The following is an 18,867-nucleotide window of genomic DNA, read 5'->3' as shown; positions in this document are numbered from 1 at the left end:
CCGCGAAGAGATGCAGGCAAGCCCCGCTCCCTTGCGTGGGTGCCAACGATGACATAGACAACCTGGCGGGGTTGTCCCCCTTTGCAGCGTCTCCTGCCCGATCTCCCCTGAGCTCGCCTGTGAACCCACGGCCTGCCAATAACCTCTTCCTGGGCAGCTTCCCCAATCCGCATGGCACGGGGGCCTCGCCTGGCTCCAGGTCTCCCAATGGTACTCATGTTCCTCTTTCCAAGGGCGCCACCACCACCACTGCTCTCTTCGTTTCGCTACTTCGTCATCACCCTCTCCCAACCCTGCCTTTTGGCTTTCTTTTCTCTTCTTGTCCTCCCACCAGTGCCTCGAAAGGTTGCTTTTCTTGGTTGCGTTATATTGGGTTGTTGGACCTAGCTCTGAAGCAAAAGTTGCACTTGAGTTGCAATTTCCAGTTCATTGTCACTCAAACTCTGCTAGGTGAAGAAAGAGGTACAGAACACATTGTGAGGTGAGCTATTAAAACATGTCAAAGAATAGCTGGTATATTGGCTTATTGGTCTGCACTCGTTACAGCTCTTTGCAACAGCAAATCTGGGCATGTAACAATACATTTGCTATTGCTTTTACATCCAGGCTACCAACCTAATGCGCTTTCAGTTCATACCCGTGCTGTTGTATATCTGTCCAAAATTTAGTTGCGAGAAATTCATCGAAATGCAATTGGCACACTTATTCCATTTCTTCCTGCGCTGTTGTGCAGTCCACACTTGCCTCAGCAAATTTCTAAGGAGTCTTGTGTTCAGAAAGCCCATTGCAGATGTTGAAAATGAAATGAGGCCATCATTTGCAGAAAGTTGAAAGCATGAATACATGCCAGTTGCCTGTGGTGTTTTTTGAGCTTCCTTGAGTGCCAGCTAGCAGTTTGTTTCTAGATTTGTTTTATACCGGTGGTGTTGCATTTTGTTGTCACCGCAAATTGCGTGATCTGTTTACCATCCGGAGAGATCTTTCACGAATTTATATTTTTGACCATTGCTGTGAAATATCGGAAAAACTCGTTGCTCAGGGTATGGCATTAAATAGTTCATACTGGCAAGACTTTCCCAAGCCTATTTTTAAAGCTCTCTTGCATTCTCTGGAAGTTGCACTAGATACAAGATGCCGCTTCATATTTTTCTCAGTTCTATTTTGTGTCAGTGCAACTGTGCCTTTTTTCATTCCACCCATTGCTAGCATAAGATGGCCTGGTGCTGCACGCTGTGTGGCAGTTGAACAGTGGTGGCGCTCTTTCTTTCTTCTCTTTGCCTGCCAACTTTGTCCCCTTTGGCTTTCTTGTCTTTCGTTTTCTTTCTCACTGTCATGTTTGCTGTAACTGTGGTGTGGCCTTCTAACCTTCATTAATAACTGCAGCAGTGCTGAGTGTGTGTGCGTGTTACTTACTTTGCATTTTATCCACTAATGGTGCTGGCCTTTGTCTGTGATTTGGTCATGAGCGAGTTCCCAATGTCTCACTGACGCGACTTCTAGCTGCTCTTCTGTGCCCCTATCATTGCGTGCATCTGACACTTTTTCTGAGTGCCACTGCTCATATGCGCTCTCACACCAAAGGGAGGATGGATGTTGTTGTCTACTACCTTCGTGTTGTCCCATTTACTTGCTGTGATGTTGTTGTGGTTGTAATGGCATACACCATTTCTGTGGTCTTCTGAATATGGGGCACTGTCTAATTCTGGCTGCATTCAAGCATAGTTAGGCGAGCCTGAATGTATGCAACTACAGTGCCCAGTTTATTAGTGTATTTTATTACCTTTGAGAGGCAGTAAGCATGCTAAATACTATGTTGCAAAACCGTTGACTGTTCAGTACAGGCATCCCGAGCTTTTTATGGTTTTGAATTATGATACTGCTAACAGTATTGCATTTCTCTAACTCTTATTGGATGGCAAAGGTGTGCTGCTGCTAGAGAGGAGAGTTGCGACTTTTAGATATAGTTGGAGAAATCTTTTTCCTGGTTCGAGGTTCAAACCTGGCGCTGGCACCTGCCCTAGCGGTTACTTTTTTTTTTTCTCGAAAAGTTTGCCACAAGGCATAAGTTGAGAAAGGGGGAATGGGATGCAGGAGATAAAAAGTTAAAAGAAGGAGTGAAGTCCAGTTGCGCTTATGTATTCGCAGAGATTGGCAGTGTAGCGATTGTCCATTGTCCACTTCTCATAATCGCAATTGCGATTCCACCGCAGGCCCACCTTCATGAGTATCCGTTGTCTAATGTGAGTCGTTGAAGGACACGTCCACAACAAGTGACGCACATCGCAGACGTCAGGTGCAGTGTCACAGTGAGGGCACCTGTCAGTCACTGGCAGATCTTTATCGCGCCATCGATGTCGTACAGATGGGGTCAGAGCCGCCCCTGCCCGAATCCGGCACACTGTTACCTCCTCCTGCCGAGTAAGATTACGGGAGAGAGGGTGCGAACATGGAGGAATGAGAGTGCGTGTTCGCTGGCGCAGAACTTGAGAATCAGAAACGTGGGACAGGAACGGATCTGGAGGAAGAGGGGAAGGTGGTGGATCGCCTAATGTGTTTATGTGCGTCATAGCATCCGCTTGAATATTATGTGGATCGCGAGCATGGCCGCGAATCCAGTGTTACCAGCTGAGCTAACCAGGACCGCTCACAGATGACAGGACGAAGCTGAAACGATCAATTCTAAATGAGAGTGACATTAGTCATGTGGATTTGGGGAAATCACAGGAGGGATCGGTCTTCTACTCCACCGTTGGGTGAATCTTAACATGTTGAAGTGCACTGTCTTCCTTTTTGCCTTGGGGGTACTACTGAGGCACTAAAATATGTTATTTTCTAGCCGCAGTTGGGAACTTGGAACTCTGAGCAGTAAAGTTCGAACATCAAACAGCTCTGTTTACATTCTCAAATGTCTGCTGTAATGCAACTGAAGATGATGTGATCTACTCCAAACTTGTCATTATGCTGCATCACTGAGATTGGTATTTGGTTTACTACCTTCATGAAATTCTATGTAATACTTCACTGAATTGTCGCAGTATTTAGCTTCACTCCCTCCCATTGTGTTGAAGCAAAAATATCATAAACACTGATGCCTACCAATCGGAACAACAAAAAAAAATTAAACATTTCTTTCCTATTCCTTTTGCCATAAAGTCTCGGCTATCCATTTACTCTTTTTTTTACTAGTAAAAAAATTTTTTTGCGTATGCAACCTCTGTTTAGCCGTTAGCCCCTCCAAGCATGAGTTAAGAAAAGCAAGAAGGAAAATTGTGATTCCTTCAAATATTGTTCAAATATCATCTCTAACAGGGACCCTAACTGAATGACATTAGAAGGAGATGTTTATTGAGCCAACAGAAATTTTTCCATCATGTGTACATTTGTACACATGGCACTTCATGGTCGCAAAAATTGTTGATGACCACATACACAAGGAAAAACTAGCTTCAGTTAGTCTTAGCTTTACAGAAATATTCAGTCATGAAAATTTACAATGCATCTCGGCTTGGCTACTCTTATGGCTGCTAATTTTTGGTGTGAAATTCATAGTCGCAGTTCTTTACGGCACTTAGGCAAAGGAAAACTCCACATTTGCGGCAGCGAACTTGAGACTTCAAAACACAACCACTCTTTCGGCACCTTTTGGAAAGTTGGCATTCAGGTGAAGGGGCCAGTGATTGTTGCTATAGAACCTAGCACAGTGAGCAAATACTTTAACTCGTTTGGACTTGGTTTATTGTTCACAATTGTTTACCGGGACCCTTGTTGTAAAGGGGCACCATCTGTTCATCAATGCTGTTTTCTACGATAGGTTCCAATTTAAAACATCCGTGTCTGACGTCATCAATGACTGGTGCCACTTACTAAAACTTGTTTTAATGGATCCTGCGGAGTATCGACGCCAATGACATGCAGTGCTACTCGATGCTCGAAAAATCATTTCGATATCATTGCATCCACAATACGCAGTTCTCTTATTTCTTCTTGCCAATGCATTTGGATACTCGGAAATTTCAAAACTTCCATGCATATCGTAATGCATTGTAATGCCAATGAAAACTTTGATTTCTTCCAATGTGGCATTTAGCTCAATTCTATCTGTTTGAAACGTATAAATGTTGGGGAAATGTACTAGGTCTTCCATAACTTTCATTAGGACGTACTTCATAAGAAGTAGATAGTTCTCTGCTAGGGGTGTAGCTGCACTCAGCGTTTACCAATGAGAATATTTTCTTAATCCACTTCAGCAGGGTTTTATTTCTTTCGGTTAACGGCGGCTGCACATTCTCTTCATCACCCCTGCTACTGATGCTCTAATTTATTGGCAAGGAATCTTACTTAAAGCATCCTAGAATGAAACGAAATATTAAAGATGTAAAGAGCAAAAAAAAAAGTTCGACATTTTTGTTGTGTGGTGGAAAGCTTAATTAACCACAATTTCGGCAGATTCTTCGAATTAATCGTTTGAGAACTACCCATCTGAGATGTTTTTGTTCGCTATTCTGTCCAAAAGAGCTTGAGCCGGTGTAGTTGATGTCTCCTTCTGGCTTAGTGAGTCTCCAAGACCTAGAATTCATAAATAGATGTACAAGTTCTGCACTGCAACTTCAAAATGAAATAAAACACAACGGTAATATTATGTGAGAAGGCAGCTGCCTTGAGTTGCCATGGCCACAACTGTACACATGCATTTTTCACTGCACGACAGAGCCATATTTAACAAAAACTGTAAAACCTTCTCGCTTGCGATGTGTTAAGCTGATATGAACACCATTTCTATAATGATATGTTACACACAAAGAAAGAAAAAGAATTGCAATGCATTCACATTAACGTCCATAGAAAGTGGAGGCATCCATCTGGACTGTTTGTTTGCGCTTATGCTTAAAAGTGTATGGACTATAGGTGGAGCTAGTTGTTTACTCAGAAAGCATTTGTGACTGTTCACGTGACTTCTCAGCTCATTTGAGACAAGGACGGGACCGTAGAGTGGCGCTAAATTTGATATGTAAAATCACCACCGCTGAAGTACTTATATGAACAATAGGCAGCGATGGTAAACAGTTTGATTCCATTACAGAAAGAACACAGCACACAGGATAAGAGTAAATGAAGGTTGGAGACATCTTCATCCCTTGTCTTGTCTTGTATGCTGCACCCTTGCTGCGATTTCGTAATTGCGATAATAGTAGCCTAAAAAGAGAGCCGAACTTGCCGTTTGTTCTAATTTGACAGTGCATAGTATAGAGGTGCTCATTAAATTTTTAGACTGCTTGAAAGCTTACAAATGCAAGTTCAGCATGGAATTCCCTGCACTTAGGGGAAAGTACATCTGTACCAAAAGAAACAAGCAGAAACCAACCTAAATGTCGTTTTTTGAAATTCATGTAGCTTTCGTGGTTGTCCGAAGTACTGCAGAATTGGAGAATGTCTTTGCCATTTTCTAAGGCTGGGCCTGTGAGGCCAGGCTATGAGAAACTTGTTTTTCCTTGACAATTGAAGTAATAGTGTTGGTTACCATCTGTGTGTGCCACATACATTGAACAAGCGGGTAATTACATGTTGTTGGAAGTAGTGGTACCGAAAGTCACATGGCAGGACGTGCAGTCATGAGTCAAACTTTAGTTGTGGTATTTAGATATAAACTGTAATGAGATCTAACAAAAACCAAATATCCTGTCGTGCCTCACTCCACATACGTCAGAGCAGACTCTCATCCGAGTTGTCATAGCAACTGTGACGCCAGCCGTTATCGAGCCACCAAAGCAGCAGCAGTTGGACTGTAACATGAAAACAAATGCTCCTTTTTGCAGGACCCTTCCCCCCTTGTCATCTCTAGCAAACCATTTACTCTTAAGGCATCACTAGCGGACATTCATGATATATCAGATATGACCTTACTGTATTTTTTGAGGCAGTCAGTATATTATATATAGACTTCTTTGTTCCTTGAGCCGATAATTAAAATGCTAGCTAATTTGTATCTACTAATTAACTTCGGCAAAAGAAAAAATACTACAAATTAGGCCAGGCAACTAAGTTTGGTGGCGTTTAGCTGGGACGCCTGATAAATTTAGCTTACTATATAATTTAGCTTACTATATCTGGGAAAACAAATGAGCTAAAACACCTAATTAAAAAAGTGGAACTGGTAAATGAGGCGCAAAGGCAGGTGGTGAACATTTGAACCTAAAGGGAAATAGTGTAACTCTGTCACACATTTTTATTTCCTCGATTTCAGAAGCCATGTGAACGAGGAATACATCAAAAAGGTTTTACTTTATAATATCATGCTATCATGTGCATCTTGAAGCAGAAAATCAACAGCAGGATGCTATACATTGATGCTTTAAAGTGTACCAGGGCATTAGCATATTTATTAAGTGGATACTGCTGACATTGTAGTCTGCAATTAGTGGCAAGGCTACTATGCAAGGCTACGAAATAAGGGCAATGTAGCACTTAACATGTCATGCCACAAACAGGATGTGTCTGCTATTAGCTTTGGCGCAGTCACCCTGCATGCATAACTGTACTTGCAGATGTGCACTTAAGACAATGCATTCGCCGGACAGGCACTTTTTTTCTAGTCTATGCTGATCTAAGGTGCCTACAATTTGCCACTGCATTGACGGACAGGGTGGTTACCTTTTTGGTCAAGCAAGGTTAAGTACGCTTTGCACTAGCCACAATGAAGTGCACGTGACATGGACACATTCTCTTGCGTGGTACATGCACCTCAGTCAGCATCTGGCATGATTTTTGTTTTGGCGTGAAGGCCTGGCTAATGCATGTTAAACGGCTAGCCGTGCGTCAGTGTCACATTGTGAACATGAATAAAAAGCACCTAATGAAACACTTGCATTTCATTCTACCCTAAGATTACTCATATTAATGTCATCAACCATGTGGTTGTCATGAGCTGTCTGTCCCTTTGGTGGTGCTAGAGTCTGTGTTCAAGAAATTCCGGGGGGGGGGGATTGGTGCTTGTGAGTGTGCATGCCTACTGATGGCGGGTGGGGGGCGGGTGCGGCTCAGCTTCTCCACTTCCATCGCCGGTGCGGTCGCCAGCCCGGGCCCCGCGTGCCCCGTCCTGCCGAGCGCTGTACGACTTCGACCCAGAGAATGAAGGCGAGCTGGGCTTCCATGAGGGGGACATCATCTCGCTGGTGCGCCGCGTCGATGACAACTGGTTCGAGGGCAGCTTCGACGGCCGCACGGGCATGTTCCCCGTCAACTACGTCGAAGTGGTGGTGCCCCTGCCTTGAGCTACTGGTACGGCTGAGCCACGGACAGCTGCTGCTGGCAGATGCCACGTAAGTTGCTCCAGCTGTTTGCACGGAACCAGGGTGGCTTCCATGTGCAGGTATAGTGGGTTCTTGTTCACAGCTCCTGAGCCACTGGCAACAAGACCTCTGTCCTGCTGAATTGCCTCCAACTGAAACATTTGTTGGCAGTTGGCAATGTTTGGGAAATCCTTGTCTTGGAGCGAAGATTGAGAGAGCACGCCAATTTTTTCACGTGGCACAAAGTTAATCTTCGCAACCTTTTTTTTCTCCATTTTTTTGTTGTTTTTTTTTCATCTCCATCTTCTTTTTTACATCTTCCATATGTATCCTTCTCTAAAGCTTGTCCTTCTGTAGGCAAGGTTTCTGGCAATGCATTTTTTTGTTTGTCTTCTGTGGACCAAATTTGCACCTGCTCCAAGTGTACTAGAAGTGGGCAGGGGCTTCATGCCTCTGCACTTATTCAATTTGTTACACGCAGTTACACCAGGAGCCTGCCACAAGTATTTGCCTCATATTCATATCTATTTTTACAGTACAATCCTTCTAAATGGTTCAAAAAGCTTGGGGTTCCTGGATATTGCTTTTAAGTACATTTAACTAATCCTGTATTGTCAGATGACTTGCACTTAATTGCTAACAGTATTTAGCAGCAATTGTTGCACCTGCGTGAACTGCTGCATCTTTAACAACCTCATCTCAGTATGGACATAGGCCAAAATCTGTGGATGGGCCCAGAGAGTCACAAAGGTACTATATAAAAATGGTGCCATTCAAGTAATAGCCCTTCTGGCCTTAACTGTAACAGAGTTCATTCCCACATTTCTTGGGGGCTATGGATCTCATACTATGTGGTGTGATGCACTTAAAACCATAGCAGTCCTCTGCCTTTCATATTGTCACATAGTAGTGACAAGGGCGTACACACCAAAAGAAGACACAGGCATGATTGTACTGAAATTAACTCTTTATAGGGCTGACTTGCGCCTGCAAAAGAACTAAGCAACTCGGCGGTGGCGATAGCAACAAACGTGCTCGTCGATCGTCGACTAAGAATGCCTGTCGCACACATCAACGCTCAATTTAAAGGTGGCTCAGAACCATCTAGATAACGTCTCAAACTGTCATAAGCACAACCTGGAACATTGTAGAAACATACGTGAGTGGCCGAAATCTTCGAGACAAATCTCGGCACATCTTGCGCAACAAAGGAACTGATAAAGGTGCGTCTCGCGACATCGAGCATTAACAAACAAAGAATACAGAATTGATACGCGTGCCAGAATCAGAGTGATAAGGCCGCATGCCGGTGGTTGCTAAAAAACAATACAGTTTTGAAGGCTTCACGGCAATATTAATGTTAAGTAGTTTTGTCTACGTTGTCTGTAGTACTGCATCTATTAGCCAAAGTAATCTTTTCACAATAGTATTGCGGAAGGTATCAACAAAAATGTGTAATGCATTGTCCTTGTTAAAGGGTGTACGATACGTTAGTACCAAATTTAAAGCATCTTGCACATCTGCAGTATTTTCTGCGTACAGCAAGGCATGGTGAACAATGTAGTAGTGTAGCTTTAGGTTTAATTGTATCAATTCCCTTCTTCGCTTTTTCAGTTGCAACTGGCTGTTCAATTGCCTGCTGTGGAAACAAGCGGCCCTACCAGCTTCCCGCCTGTGTTAGCTCTGAATTCAACAAGTCTCGTCTGTTGATTTTGTGCTAATCTGCGAACGGTTCACATGTGAACTTAGTCATGTTGGGTTGTTTATAAGCTTTCTTTCGTTTTTTTTTCTCGTCAAGCCATGCTTTCAATCACAATGGCTATCACCCAGTGTTAAGTGTTAAAATGTAAATATTTATTGTTTAGTGCCACGGACATTTCTTAGGTCGTTGTTTATTTATGTTGGACTCTGCGCTCTTGATGAGTTATGTTCACGTGGAATAACAAAGAATGATGATGGAACGAAGAAAGCGAAAGTGCTCTCTCTCTAGGCACAAATTAGATGGATGTGTTGGTTGCAGGTACCATTTTTAAGTACTCTTCTTTTTTTTTTTTTTTGTCTTCGACTGAACCAAAGTGTATGTTGCGAAGCACCACTCAGTTAACGACTTTTTGTTGTCGAGATCATAGTAAGACACAACCAGGTCTTACAAGCCACTTAAAGCAAAGCATGTGTTGTGCTGTTTGCGTTCTGTGTCATAACTGGTTTTTCTTTTATTTTTTATTTATTTTATTGACAATTTTCTGCCTTGGACTATATGTCTTTCATGGCTTCAATCATGTACCATCTTTCGAAATGTCTGTAGTAAGCCTTATCGATTGTGAATTTATGACTGTCCCGCTGTCTCAAAGATGCTGCTACATTTACACTATGGAAATTGTCGTAAGCTTACAATGGTGAAGATGCTACTTATCCACACGCTTGTCGCCCACGTGCGGCTTCTGTAGTGTCCCCTCTTCTGCTCCCTCACGCTTTACTAGAGTGGTAATGTACCCGTAGCCAGTTTGAGGTGTTTTAATGATGGCTGCTGACCTCGTGATGCAAGTTTTCAGCCCCATTCGCTTTATTTCCCCCCTCACCATCTGTTGTTTGCGAGAGCACGGTTGTGAAAAGCTTCCCTCCGATGTCCAGCTGGTGCTATCCGTGCCTGTACTGCGGTGAAAAAAAGAAAGAAGCGCGTGTGCCTCATAGGGCTTGCGGGCACTTTTTATTGTGCTCAATGTTAACTTCTCGAGACGGCACCCTGATTACTGCTAGCTGATTTCGTGTGAGGCCTTTTGAAGGACAACTTAAGAGAACCTTTTGTTAAGGGCAGTGCCTAAAAAGGCTGTTCTTTTTTTGTTGATGCTCCCACTCCCAGCCACTCCAGTTACTGGTCAGTTTACTGTTTTCATGTTATTTTTTGTAAGACCTAAACACAATTTCGAAAGAGAAGCAGTGAAAGCAGGCACAAGGCCTTCTGTTTTATCCCGCTTATTTCTTTACATCTGTGCCCCAGCGCTGTTGCTCCCATTGTACCAACCCTCTAAAGTGTTCCCATTGTTTTTGTTGTGGGCGTAAACATATAATCAAGCTTATTAAGCCTTTCACTGCATCTAATTGAGCAATGGTTGAAGTATACAAAAGCAGTGCGCATTACAGATGCGTGCTGTAAAATTATGAGTAAAAATGTATCTACAAATAATACATCGAAGCCTGCGAGGGTTCTAATCAAGCACTACACCATCTCCACTCAACTAGCATAGAAGCCAAGTTCATTCTCACTATTTCGTTCAAAGAAATGACAGTGATTACCGCTTGTCAGACTGCAATGTAATGCTTCTCATGCCTGCTTTTAGCGCACATTTTTGATGGTAAGCTTTACTGGTTCTTCTGAGTAGAACTGCTGACCACATCATTTCAACAAATTTTACCACTCTCCTGAGTGCAAATTATGCCAGTTCGCATCACCTGAAGACAAGGGCACCTTTCTTTGATGAACATCAACGCACGATGCTAGGCAACAGGCAGCTCAGTGTAGATAGCCGAGCTCTTGCAATTGCAGTTACCGATTGTGGTTTGCTTGTGCGATAAATGTTCGCGCACCTCTTTCATTGGTAGGGGACATATTATGGACCATTATGAAAGGAGGCCCCCAAAGAGCTCATGTATGCAGATCTCCACCTTGAGAATTTATTTGCTTGGCCCTGGGTTTCTAGGCCCGAGAGGTTGAGCACACAACTGTTCATTTTAGTTATACTGAGCAGATCTTCAGGTTGTTCCTTTCAGTGCGTTTTATCTATCTACGCCTTTTTTTTTTTTTTTTAGAGCTATAACGAAGTGCGTGCTCACCGTGTCACTTGTGGAATGAATAGTGCTGAAGCAACACACGTCGCTAGCACTTTTCTGCGTGTTTCTCAGATAGCGTGCAGTGCTTGTGTTCCGACATATCCAGTGTAACAGTGTGTGCTCACATCTGCATGTCTTGTTTGGCTGTGGTTGGTGTGTTTGCTGTCGGAGAAGCTGACACATCTAGTCCGGCGAAAGGTCCTGTCATGAAGGGGTTCTCATCTGCATCTTTCTTGGTGCCTCAATTTCATTTTCAAGCATTGCAGCCAGATGCCGCGATAGCTAGACACGAACAATGCGTCATTAGATGCAGGTGTGTGTACGAAGCATATTTTAGCGTCGCGTTATAGTGAACGTCGTTCACTGCATATGAGACAGTCTCACGCAGAGGGCATCCGTGCTCTAACACTCGTGTGTGTTTCAACCAGCTAGGCCGGTGTGTCCTTTCCAGCAATATGCCCTAGTCAGCAATACAAGGCCCCCCAACCTCCTGCATTTGAGCTCGCTCCTCATTCGGTCCACAGAATATGCCAGCCTTCTAGCTCACACGTGGCTGGTCCTTGCCAGAAAAGAACAATCTCGCTCGATGCGGCTGTCCGAGTTTCAAGGGCAATATCCTTGTCTATTTGGTTTTACGGAGAACTCCCACACCGTCCCTGATTGATGGCAATACGGCACCCCTAGCAAATTCAACAAATGGAATCTTGCATTCCAACTTCAAAATGCATTGTCGAGTTTGCCTCTGGCCTCCTTCTTCGTAGTAGCCTGCTGTAGTTTTAGAAGTCAAACCCCGGGTTACTTTAGCCCCAAATACTGTACTACATTGCCATGTGCAGAGCCATAGCCTGGCCAACCACCAGCATAACTCTTAACCGTAACCGCTGTGATCTCGATGTTGTCCTCTGTAGGCCCGTACCTTTTTCTCTCTCTCTGTCTGTCCCTCACTAATCACAGTGAACTCTCTCCAGCCGTGGTTCTTTTTCGCTGTTGTAAAATCTTGTTGAATGTCATGCGAACGAGAGACATTTATCCCAAATAAAGGCTGTTTTTGTTGTTCCAGAGATCTGTTACTCTTTTCTTAAGAACATTAGGCGACTTACACCTTCTGCCACTCTCATCACGAGCACGCTCTTGTAGTAGTGCAAGGCTTAGAGGTGTGGACGAAAGTAAATGGAGCATTCTATTGGCTTCAAAAATTTTTTTGTATTGCTGAATCTAAATTTCCAGCTGCGGCATGTGCTTGTAGTTTCTTTTTTATGGAAAAAGAATGTTTCTTTGATAGGTAAGGAGAAAATGTGCTTGGAATGAAATATCATGCTCCATTTACTTACGTCCATGCCTATACACTTCGCAATGTATGTCTTTTCTTCGCCGTGTGTGTGTGTCTCTTTCTTCTGCTCCGTCCCGTGTCTTCGCGCTGGTTTATACAAAAAAAAAATTCGCAATGAAAACTGGGCATAGTGTCCATAACAGTCAAAAGAACAACAACTTGGAAGCAAGTGTTGCTAAAGTGTTCCCATTGTTTTGGTTGTCTGCACAAGCCTGCGATCAAGCTTATTAAGCCTTCCACTGTGTCTAATTGGGCAATGGCTGAGGTATGCTAAAGCAGTGTGCTTTACAGATGTGTGCTGTAAAATTATGAGGAAAAATATATCTACAAATACATTGAAGTCTGCGAAGGTTTTAATCAAGCACTACACCAACTATCTCCACTCAGCTAGCACAGAAGCCAAGCCCCTAACACGAGTGCCTCTCCTACAAGCCTCCCATTTGATCCTTGCTCCACTTTCCCAATCTTGGTATCTGTTGTAAGGAAAAGCGCACATGCCCTTACCCCCTCCCTCATAGCCTAACGAGTATGATGGAGGAGGTGTCCCTTACAAGGATTAGGGCTGGGGTGGCCCTTACCCCGTCGGTGACGTGCCGATAGAGCTGAAGAGGATGCGGCGCAGAGCACATGCCCTAAGTGCCCAAGGCCAGCTGCAGAGGTGGATCTTCGCCACCTTTTATGGACTTGTCCAGGAATGCAGCCGTCAAGAATAGGACGACTACAAGAAGTTGGACTGTTGGCTACAAAGGAGCAACATTTACACTTGTGGCTAATGGACAATACTAAGAGCCGGAGTTTGCTCCGGTTCCTTGAAGAGAATAGACTTGCATGACTTCCTTTAAGTTAAAAAACAGCCTCCATCAGTGCCACATAGCAAGCCTTCAAATAAAAAAAAAAAGTGTCGCTGCTAGAAAATCCATCAGAGTAGTGCAGCATCTTAACAGTATATACCATAGCGAGAGACCTTATCATACCCTAAAACTGGGTTGTAAAATAACCTTGAATCTGAAGCATGCGTGCATGCATCAGATGGCCAAGCAGACCATGATTTTGGGCTTCTAGTTTCCTTGAACTCAATATCTGTCTCAACCAAGTGAAAGTTTTAAATATTGCATCAACATGTTCAGAACATGAACAGTTTTTCAAGGTCTGAAGTTGCCAGGGCATTTTCAGTCACTTGATCATTCGTCAATGTTTATTCCGCACACTGCCCACAATGTGCATGACACTGAATTTTTCTCTATTTTACTGCTGCAAATGAGCATATTTTGATGCTGCTATTGCTTAGGAATGATCGGTGAGGGCAAGCGGTTAGGTATAGCACTAGCCCAAATCATAGTCTCCACTATTGGCCTTCTTTTATGCAAGGCATAGACTATACAGAAACAAACACCAATTACATCGATAACTCAAAAGGCCTGATACAAGATGATAAATGTTCAATATGCACTGGTTTACGAGGTATATGTAAAATGCTAGCATAAAACTTCCATAGGGACCAACATTGCCAAAAGATGGCAGCATACGGTCTGCATCAGCATCCCTTGTGCAATAGACCGATCCCGCTGACCGATCTGCGCATGCATCGGTTTTCCACAAGTTTCACCGTCACCATGTTAGTTGTATGTAGTCGGCTGGTCAGCGCGCACACATGCAACTGCACTACTGCAATCTCTGCTCCATACGAACTCGATGCACATTTCTCATACTTTGCCGTTAAAAATTTGCAGTGTCATTATTTTACAAAATTACACTGACTGCCACATGCAAGGCAAACGTCCTAAGGGTCTTTCCATTAGCGACACATGCAGCCTGTTTCGTGGAAGAGCCGTAAGCATAGTCAGCGCCTCTTGTCGGAAACAATGGGGGAAAAATTCATATGGTAGTTTGTGGTTCTAGTGATTAATAGATTGATGAGTGATAACCATGATAAACATTATCTCTCTCTCTCTCTCTCTGTGTGCGTGTGCATGCGTGCGTGCGTGTGTGTGAAAAGGGTTCTACTTAAGTTGAGGACAACGCAGAGGACCATGGAACGAAAAATGGTAGGGGTAACGTTAAGAAATGGGAAGCATGCAGAGTGGGTCAGTGAAATAACTGAAGTTACTGACATTCTAGTAAAAATCAAGCAGAAGAAATGGGCATGGGCAGGACATGTAGTGCAGAGAGGATAACCGATGGTCACTTAGGGTAACAAACCGGATTCCAAGGGAAGGAAAGCGTAGCAGGGGGTGGCAGAAAGTTAGGTGGGCGGATGAGGTTAAGAAGTTAGCAGGGGTCAAGTGAATGCAACTAGCACAGAACTGGGTTAGAGAAATATGGGAGAGGCCTTCACCTTGCCGGGTATAGTCAGGCTGATGATGATGATGATCAGTGATAAATGATGAGTTAGAGAAATCGTAACTAATATAATAATTGAAGAAGAAACAAAAATGAAAAGATTGTTAAAAAACGGTTCAGAGGTATAAAAATGCTCATAATGAAAAGCCAATGCTTGATGATGTTAATTAGAAAAATAATGTGTAATTGATCAATAAATTAATGAAAGAATTAAAAATGTGAATAATTGGTAAAAGGGGCTCAAAGGCATCAAAATGCTCAGAATAAAAGAGCAATGAGATGAGTAAATTATCAATACTATAATGAATTAAAATAGTTGAATAAAACAGAAAATGCATTCAGATGTGTCAAAATGCTCAAGATGGAAAGCCAATGTTTGATGATGCTATGTACCCATGCACAAACAAAGAATAGAAAAAGAGAACCATAAAAATATTAAAAAAGATAAATAAAAATTTAAAAAGTGAGAAACAGGGTGTGTGGTTGTGTATGTGAGAAACCCTATCACATCATGCCCTTAACGGTGCAGGTTTGTCCTAATTTTTTATTTTCCTTGTTACGAACTGATTGCACAGTATTGTATTATTTGAGCTGCGTATGAATACACTTCCATGCAAACGAATGTTTTAAGGTGCTGTTTTAGCACGCGTGCTTTGCGATGCGTGTGACGTTATGTAAGCTTCGTGACGGACATCATAGGTATACAACGGAGGTTGCGGAGAATTTTGAATTGCGGCACCGAGTCGTTCATGCCTTAATAGTGCTTACGTGGATTTCGCACACAACCAATAATGCACAACACCCCCTGATAACAGGGAGGTCTACTTATTCATAAGTACAGTAGGTGACGTCTTTTGTTTGTGTCCGCGGATCATCGCGGAGAGGTTTTAGGGATACTGATAACCTCGAGGATGACTCATCAAAGTTTAGCTGATCTCAAGTGAGACAGTCCTGGCTAAGCTGTTTTGCAAAGAGTTGCATGAAGCACGTTACGTTAATAAAATATATTGACGCCTCGGCGTACCATCATGATGAAAGTGCATGGTCTACTCGCTGTGGCGTTGGTGGTAACAACAAAAAATACTAAGTCATGCACGATACAATCACGGACGACTCTAGTCACTTTTTCTTACCATGCATGTGCTAGCACAATGGAAAGAAATGCGAATGATAGAGCGCGCAGATGCCGTGCTGTTCGCATTTCTTTTTATTGCCCCTGTACATATGTTTACCACACAGGTACACGCCTGCATAAATGCGGGTTTGCTACCTACATTGTAAACTAAACAATGTAAGCCACTTATGTACAGAGGGCTGTAGTAACACAGCATTCACACATAAAATATTGCAACTTGTAATAACACGCGAGGATAAGAACAGTGTAGATGAAGCGAAATACCTTACATGTACAACTGCTAATGGGCAGAGGGGAAATACAGCTTACGAAGGCAAATGTGCTCCAAGATAATATTCTTTGCAATGTTCAAATATACTAACTTTACATTTTGATACAAGAAGCTGCAGCAGTACACTTATTTACTTTTGAAAAGGTGCTATACATTGTAAAAAGATACCTGCATTCTGTCCAATCCTGCTAATTTACTGAAGTGATGCCTGTCAGAGCTTTTGCTATCGGGGTAAAAATTAGGGGTGCACTTAAGCTCCGCCGTTAAGGTATCACACATTGACGTTATACACACAGATGGTTTTTCACGTTTTCTTTCTATATATTTTTGTTTTATTTTTATACACTGATACACATCAGCAAACATTGGCTTCCCATTCTGATCAGTTTGACACCTTTGAACACTTTTTTTTTTCCTTTTTTTTTAAACTATTTCAATTAAATATGTGATCAGTTATCACATTCTAAATTTTCTTAATTAGCAGCATTGAGCACTGGCTTTTCATTACGCACGTTTTGACACCTTTGAACCCCCTTTTTTCCCAATTTCTCGCCTCTTTCAATTATTTCAACTAAATAATTGATCAATTAGATACTATATCTTCTTGATTACAATCGTAAATTGTTGGCTTTTCATTCTGAGAATTTTGACACATTTGTGCCCTCTTTTTTTCCTATTTTTTCATCTTTCATTGATTAATAAATTAATTAGAATGATTTAATTAACTAATCCAATTAATCAACCAATCAATCACTAGAACCACAATTTACCATGATGCAATTTTTTTATGTAGGCCCAAGAATTTGCGACATTCGGTGCCAACAGCTATACAACAACTACTACTACGCCAATGCCACCGACGACTTTTCGGCCGAACGAGCTGCACGAGTTATCACTTAATAGATAAAATGATAATCATTTCTCCTTTGTTGTTGTTTTAGAATCCAGGAACTTAACAAAAGAATTTTTCCGATGAAATCTGGCAAACACACACAAGTTAAAAATCATTCAGAAACACGGTGCACAGGCGCTCCGGGCAGTTGGAGCGGCCGGATGTCTACATGTACCAGCATGCACAGCAGCAGTGGTGGAGTCGTGAAACCAGCTAGTGGGATCAGTCTATTGTAAATGTAAATAAGGGAGGGCAAGTTAGTTTGGCTGGGAATTATTTAAGATGTGACGTTACAAAAAAGGGTTGTGAAATGCTTTTGTACTATGATCGCAACATACAAATCCTCCTCTCATGTTGTAGCCTTTCAGTGCATGGCAGCTTTCTTTATCTTTCAGTTAAACCAGCTTTTCGTGCACATGTTGACTGAACTTTGCTTCTAACCCTTTTGGAACGGATGACATCAAGCCATAATTCACATCTGTTATTCTGCAATGGGCCACCAATAGCAATTAGTGTTGGACCAATGAAAACCAGACAGCACATGCACAAAAAAAAAAAATCAGCAATACTAAAGCTACTATGTGCAGTAACTTCAATGAGAATGTGGCTTTAAAATGGCAAAAAATGGACAAAAATTTTATTTATTTTAACATCTGTGTCTGTTTGCATGCATCATTTTCTGTGCCACCCTGTAGTTTCATTATTGAAATATACCAGGAAGTACTTTCAAACGACTGTTCAGTGACCCACATTGGTTCTGCGTATCTGAAAAATGCTCAAGCAGGCAGCATTTTCATCTGTTCTATTTTCCAGAGTAGATGACTACCTTGTGAAGCAGATTTCTTTGACTGATCTATTTATCCCCTTTTGTTGCTCTCCTAGAACCACACTGAACGTCAAAAAGTCCTTTGTTTTCCAGATTTGCCAGTTTTTCCCTTTGGTCTAGACATGTCTATGACACTGCATTGCAAAAATTCAGACTGAAACTATGTACTGTGGGGATATAAAAAAAAAAGAATCTTAATGCCAGTGGGAATGCAATGAAAGTTGAACCAATTGCTTTTTGTTAGCCCTGCAGGTTTTCACAAAGATCAACATAGAAATAAATTGTACACATGTAAAATCTTGAAACATTACCATTCAATTTTGTAAGAGCAGTCATATTGCTGATAAGATGGGAAAGGCTTCAGCAAATCCAAGAAGCAATTACTTAGCAGAATACTGCTAAGTAATGAACATATACAATGTTGGGAACTGATTTGTGCTTGCTTATTTTATTTTTTTGCATTCTAATTTAAATTGCTCGTGAACCAGTCATCCCTACATTCAATTTCATCTAGTTGTAAAATAACTAATACTAGCTTAGTCAAAAAAAGTACTTCCAAAACTATATTTCTTGTACTAGATACTACCTAGCCACATGCTAGTACACAATAGTTTCCTGACACTGTTTCTCTTTTTCTATTGTTTTTGCGAACAAAGGAGTGAAAATGTGTAATATATTGAAAACTAATTGACACATCAGAAAAATAATTAGATACCTGGAATCGGTGCAAAAAACAATTAAGACTGCAATTTCATTGCAATTAGTCCGAATATTCACTGTTCTAAGATCCCTGTTGCTCTTCAAATGCAGTTTGGAACCAAAGTGACACAGAATGCAACCTAAAAGGTAACGCACACTCGTACTAAAGACAGCAAATTATTTGCATGCCTTGCATCGTTAACTAAAAAAAAATATTGCCTGCTTCCGACAGCCCTAAACAGTGACTCTGCCTAAAGACT

The 18,867-nt window shown here is 42.1% G+C and overlaps 1 protein-coding gene across 7 annotated transcripts in view; it reads left to right on the top strand.

Annotated features, from left to right (window-relative positions):
- The window catches only part of EndoA (SH3 domain containing GRB2 like, endophilin-A), an 88,785-nt gene extending 76,610 nt beyond the window's left edge, over positions 1-12,175 (top strand). For 4 of the 7 annotated variants that reach the window (XM_084594145.1, XM_084594142.1, XM_084594143.1 and 1 more), the window contains 3 exons: positions 88-210; positions 7,039-7,316; positions 8,901-12,175. In XM_084594145.1, the coding sequence (XP_084450271.1) occupies positions 88-210; positions 7,039-7,268 (353 nt within the window). In that variant the 3' untranslated portion in view covers positions 7,269-7,316; positions 8,901-12,175. The remainder of the gene's footprint in view (positions 1-87; positions 211-7,038; positions 7,317-8,900) is intronic. The other 3 variants (XM_084594148.1, XM_084594147.1, XM_084594146.1) reach the window with 2 other exon arrangements.
- The last annotated feature ends 6,692 nt before the right edge of the window (positions 12,176-18,867 follow it).

Source organism: Amblyomma maculatum, chromosome 2 (genome assembly GCF_055883805.1).
Source record: "Amblyomma maculatum isolate TAMU_Amacu chromosome 2, ASM5588380v1, whole genome shotgun sequence".
In the NCBI taxonomy this organism is placed as follows: Eukaryota; Metazoa; Arthropoda; class Arachnida; order Ixodida; family Ixodidae; genus Amblyomma; species Amblyomma maculatum.
This window is presented reverse-complemented; position numbering and strand designations above follow the sequence as displayed.